This window comes from Physeter macrocephalus, chromosome 21, assembly GCF_002837175.3.
Source record: "Physeter macrocephalus isolate SW-GA chromosome 21, ASM283717v5, whole genome shotgun sequence".
Classification (NCBI taxonomy): domain Eukaryota; kingdom Metazoa; phylum Chordata; class Mammalia; order Artiodactyla; family Physeteridae; genus Physeter; species Physeter macrocephalus.
This window is the reverse complement of record NC_041234.1, coordinates 20982793-20988792: the sequence shown is the minus strand read 5'-3', so window position 1 is coordinate 20988792 and position 6000 is coordinate 20982793. Positions and strand designations below refer to the sequence as shown.

The 6000-nt window shown below is 40.3% G+C and overlaps 1 protein-coding gene across 1 annotated transcript in view; it reads right to left on the bottom strand.

The window, feature by feature from the left end:
* Positions 1 to 4917: 4917 nt before the first annotated feature.
* CYBB (cytochrome b-245 beta chain) overlaps positions 4918 to 6000 on the bottom strand; it is a 34161-nt gene continuing 33078 nt past the window's right edge. The window contains exon 13 of the mRNA XM_007127767.3: positions 4918 to 5128. Within this exon, the coding sequence (XP_007127829.1) occupies positions 5002 to 5128 (127 nt within the window). The 3' untranslated portion in view covers positions 4918 to 5001. The remainder of the gene's footprint in view (positions 5129 to 6000) is intronic.

Below are 6000 nucleotides of genomic sequence, written 5' to 3'. Positions count from 1 at the left end.
GGGAGATCAGCTGGGTGGTTTGTGACCACCTAGAGGGGTGGGATAGGGAGGGTGGGAGGGAGGGAGACGCAAGAGGGAAGAGATATGGGAACATATGTGTATGTATAACTGATTCACTTTGTTGTAAAGCAGAAACTAACACACCATTGTAAAGCAATTATACTCCAATAAAGATGTTTACACAAAAAAGGCAGGGAGTAGCTGGATGGGTAGAAAACAGGACCCAACTATATGCTGCCTACAAGAGACTCACTTCAGCTTTAAGGACACACATAGGCTCAAAGTGAAGGGATGGCAGAAGATATTCCACGTAAGTGGAAACAAAAGAGAGCAGGAGTAGCTATACTTATACCAGACTACACAGACTTTAAATCAAAAATGGTAACAAGAGACAAAGATGGTCATTATACAATGATAAGGTGGCCAATTAGTCAGGAAGATATAATAATCGTAAATATATATGCACCCAATATTGGAGCACCTAAATGCATTAAGCAAATACTACCAGATCTGAAGGGAGAAATAGACAACAATCCAGTAATAGTAGGGGACTTCAATACCCCACTCTCAACAATGGATAGGTTATCCAGACAGAAAATTAACAAGGAAATGTTGGACCTGAAACATAGTTTAGACCAATGGAACTAACAGAGATATACAGAACATTCCATCTAACAGCAACAGAATACACTTTCTTCTCAAGCACACACAGAACAGTCTCTAGGATAGATTAAATGATAGGTCAGAAACAAGTGTTAGTAAATTTAAGAGGATTGAAATCATAAGTATCTTTTCTGACCACAATGGTATGAAGCTAGAAATCAATAACAGGAAGAAACTGGAAAATTCACAAATATGTGGAAATTAAACAACATGTTCCTGAACACCAATGGGTCAAAGAAGAAATCAAAGATAAATCAAGAAATATCTCAAAACAAATGAAAATGGAAGTGCAACATGTCAAAACATGTGGGATACTGCAAAGAGTATATCTTAAACGTTCTCACCACAAAAAAGCGATGGTAATTGTATGACAGGATGGAAGTGTTAGCTAATGCTATCATGGTAATAATTTTGCAATATACAAATGTATCAAATCAACACATTGTACATCTTAAGCTTACACAATGTTACGTATCAATTGTATCTCAATAAATCTGGGGGAAAAGGAAATTGGTAGATTATTGAGGTTTAAGAATCCAGATATTTTGTAACCATCATTATAAAAATCGGTTCAGTGTAATTTCATCAATGTATGCTAGAACGACTGGGTGAAAGACAATTGGGAAAAATGATATTTATACAGTCAGTACATATTCCCCAAATGTTAATTACTAATTACAAAAGTAAAATAATACCTTTACGCTTATAACAGAAGAATCTGGTGATGAAACTTAATACCACTAATAACAGGACAAACTGACAATACCTACCTCCTAATACAATGCACTAAGGATACAATGTCACCTATACGTAGACTATATAGTAAATGCTAGTTTTGTATTGGTGTTAAATTTCTTGGATTGGTTCATTGCATTGTGGTTATATAAGTGAAAGTTGCTGTTCTTTGGAAAAACATTATTTGGTGAATCATCATGTTGTATGCTTTAAATAGCTTATAATTTTGTCAGCTATATCTCAATAAAGCTGAAAAAACATCAGAATAAATAAAAGTAAAAATTAGCATGAATCCAGTTAATGAATGTTTCTAAACTAAGATACCAAGATACTTAGATGGCATAAACCAGAGGTTTATACCACCACTGTTACCCAGCTATTCTTGGTGCAGAATCTGTACCTAGCACAATAGCTTTAAAAATATCCTTGGTTACTTATACCTTGTCTAATCTGTTAGTGTGGTGTAAAGAACATGGGCTTTTTAGCTAGAAAGATATGGACTTAATTTTGACACAGTCACCCAGTAATTGTGGGATAGTTTGAGCCTATCAGTTAGCCTCTCTCAGCTTCAGTTTTTTGTTTGTTTGTTTGTTTTTTTATCAATGAAATTGGGATAAAATGACTACCTTGCAGTGTCCTGAGGGATTAGCTGAAGTGGATGTAAAATGTTCGGCATAGTAGGTGTTTATTAAACATTAGCTATTTCTATTATTGACATTTATTTCAGTTAATGACCTTTCCCCCCGTGGCAGCATATGCCCACACCTCTATCCCTTTCCTACATGGGGGGAGGGATCATACCTGGTTGACTCACTTAGAACAATGACCAGTACAGAACCATGAGCACATATATATATACTCACAACCTGATTTGATGGCAGCTAATTGCAAAGTTAGAACTGAAAAGGTGAGTGGAAATGAAAAAAAGAGGTCTTACACTAGGACTTCTTTGCCTTTGAAATTCTGTCTGCAATGTCAGGTGACACTCCCTTGTCCATTCCCTTATACCAGTGCTGTGAGGGTCACCAGGACATTAGTACAGAACTCAGTACTCAGTTTTCCCTTCTCAATCCAGAAATTGTGCAGTGTTTAACATATCTACAAAAACACAGAGAATCTCAATCCCACTGGGGCAGAGAAAATCTGTGCCATCTGAATCCACCCTTGAATATGAAGATCAATAACACAGACACAGAGAGAGCTCATTCATTTTAATAATTGAGCACAGTTTTCATAGTTCTTCCCAAGAATTATCTCCCAGGGTCGCCCCACCCCCCCCCGTAAACTATTCACACACAACAACTACAAGTATTCAAATTTCATAAATGCAGTGTTGCATAAGCAAAAGAAATAAGAAAAGCCTTCATAGCCTTGAGATTAAAAACAATGCTTAATCGTTTTCTCACTACCTGTTACTAAATACTAAATGCTAAAAAAGCTGTGCAGGCAGCCGACAGCTGGGGAGAAGCATGGAGAAGGAAGCTCTCATAATGACAAGAGCTTTTACACTCATTTTTCATCTCATAACCAGGATAACACAGGGAAGATCTCTCTATTTTGGTAACTATTTTGTTGGTGTCAAAAATAGAAAACCCTGGAGAAACATTTTCAGAGCAACAAATGGAGTTGGTTTTACTTACGCCACACAGGTGAGCGAGGGCCCAGATTCTCAGACTCCTTATAACTCTGGTTCCCCCTCTGGCTCACACTTTGGTGTAAAGAACTGAAGCTATCAACACAGAGCCTGAGTCATAGTAATAGCACAATAAAAGTTTGTTGAATGAATGAACTGATACCTGGGGTGCAGTGTGAACAGGCTGGACCAAAGTTTCTCTTTGCAGAAACAGTCTTGGGACATTGTGGGGAGGTGACATTCTCAAAGCAAGCCTGACTTGTCAGGACCGACCCTCAGTGCCTGGGGCATCCTGGGAACCCAAAGGAACAACTGAGTTCTTACTAGTTCAGCCCAGTCCCCTGAATATGCCCACTCAGCATCAAATTCATGGCCAGAATTTCAGATTCAATACCATATGTTATCAAAATAAAATGAATATGTGTGTAGCTCCTGCAATTACATTCAATACGTATAAGACTTTAAGAAATCTGGGGTAGAAAGTGACCCCCTTCACCTACCCTTCCCTTTTGCCTTTTTTCGCTTTCTCTCACTCTCCTTCTATTCTCTTTCCCCTTCCCTCCCCTTTCCTCCTAACCCCATCTTCTGCCCTTCCCCCCTGCTCCCTTCTCCTTCTTTCTCATTATCAAAGTTGAATACTTCTAAATATCTGTGGCCCCAGAGGATATAACAAATAAAGCTGTTTTTAGTTCCCAGAGGTAGGAGCAGTCCTGAGGGGGAAAAAAAACCTTTCTGGCCACATTAACAATGATTTAGAGACTCTCAAACTCACGGATATCCAGAACATTCTACCGGGTATGAATCCAATACCTACACAGTAAGCTAGGGATTTGAGTTTCTGGGATGTAAATTTCATCATGATCATGATGATAGAACAATAAATCGTTAGTTACACCAGTAAGATCTCTTTTGCATGTGTATTTAAGTAAAACAAAGTGTGGATGCCATTTAAAGCAGATGGCCATATCAGATACATATTTGTCACAATTCTTAATTTCAGATTCACAAGTGCTGGCTGGAGGAGACCGTTTCTGGCAATAAATCGGTTTGCCAGCCAGAGTTAGGACAGGAGTTCAATTCTCTGCCTCTATCTCCCTTTCCTGCATGTTTCAAATAAAAATGTTTGGACAGGACAACCTATTGGTTACTAACCTTAGCCTGTTCTTTACCTTCAAGAGAATCAGGTTCCTTTGGTCAACAGGAGTCTCAGAAGTGATTTCCTCAGATAATTCCATTGAAAGCTTTCAATTAGTTCTACCCTGGCATTGTATGGTTTTAAATGTCCTTTCATTCATTCAGCAAACTTTCATTGAGTATCCACTCTCTGCTGGGAGAGAGTCAGTCTAATATTCTTTTGTAGGAGGAATCTCTGACCCAGTTAGGCTGCTGCATTGGTAAACTGGAGTGTGCTGTCACCATTAAGTGATGAATCACTCTCAGCATATATTATCTCTTATTTGGAAAATTTCCTTTGATAGGACAATAATGATAACAAAGATGACACAAAAGGGAATATGAATAGTTACTCCCTGGTTTGCTTCTTCTTTTGGGGAGTATACAAACCTATTTCCAGGCAGGCTGGTATTGCTGAAAGATCACCAAACCTAGAGTCAGATGGTCTAGAGCCAGTCTCAGCTTTAATCTTAGGGAAGCTACTTCACCATTTTGAGCCCCCATTTTTTAATCCTGAGACCTGAGTCTGAGAATCCTTGCCCTACCTTTCTCTGGAATTACTGTGAGGAAACAAAATGAAAAAATGTGTATATAATTGCTCTGAAAACCATAAAGCCCCAAACAAATGCAAATTTATCACTGTTAAACAATCTTGGACATTCCTTTCAGGGCAAATCATCACATTATAGTTTCTCTTTCTCTCTTTTTCTTTAAAGGAGGGAACTTATATTATCAACTAGCATTATTGGGGCATTTGGCGGTACAACCCACATTTATTTCCTCATGGAAGAGACCAGTTAGAAATTTTCCTTATTGAAAATGAAATGCACTCCTCTGGGGCCAGAGTCGGAGTTGGAGATGCACTGTTTATTGAGGGTTTCAGCCAAGGTTTCCGGTCCACAGAGGAAAACTCCTATTCTGGTACTTTTGGGAAAGAAAGAAAAAAGACAGTTTCAGCCTTTGGGATGGGCTCAATTACAAAGCACATGGGGGGATTTCCTATTGATTTCAGGCCTCAGAGCAGAGTCCCCTCTGCTCCTTTGTCCTTCCGCAAATGACAGAGTTCAGGTTACCGTGAAGGAGTATGGCTCGGCCCTGTTTGCGCGGCTGGGAGGGGCGGGCAGCTGGCTACTACAAAAGGCAGCTGACTTCTCTGAAAAAATGACATGCAAGCAGGGTTTGCGGAAACTTCTACTACACAGAAAATGAGGGTGAATTTGTGAGCCTGTGGGCTACTGCCCTTCAGGGCTCTGTGTCCCCAAACACTCCAGCATCTTAAAGTCAAGGACAAACCCGCTTCAGGAGCACCACCTCTGCCAACAGCTTCGTGTGGCTTCATCCCTCAACATTTTAGACTCTAAAGCCTTGCTCCTCTAGCTCTGGTTCCGGACCAGTAGCCTCGGTGTCAGTTTTTTAAGAATGCAGATTCTTAAAGTAGGTCAACTGTGTTTTAAAATTGTTATAACTTCACACCTTTTTGAAATCTGCCCTACAAAATCGGTTTGGCTTAAATGTCAAAGCCGTGACAATTTGTTCTTTGATGTGATTGTATTTCCAATTTCTTGTTCACGTAAGATTTCAGTAAAACTCAGAAACCTATTCAAGGGGCTTCACTGGTGGCGCAGTGGTTGAGAGTCCGCCTGCCGATGCAGGGGACACGGGTTTGTGCCCCGATCCGGGAGGATCCCACGTGCCGCGGAGCGGCTGGGCCCGCGAGCCATGGCCGCTGAGCCTGCGCGTCCGGAGCCTGTGCTCCGCAACGGGAGAGGCCACAACAGTGAGAGGCCCGCGTACCG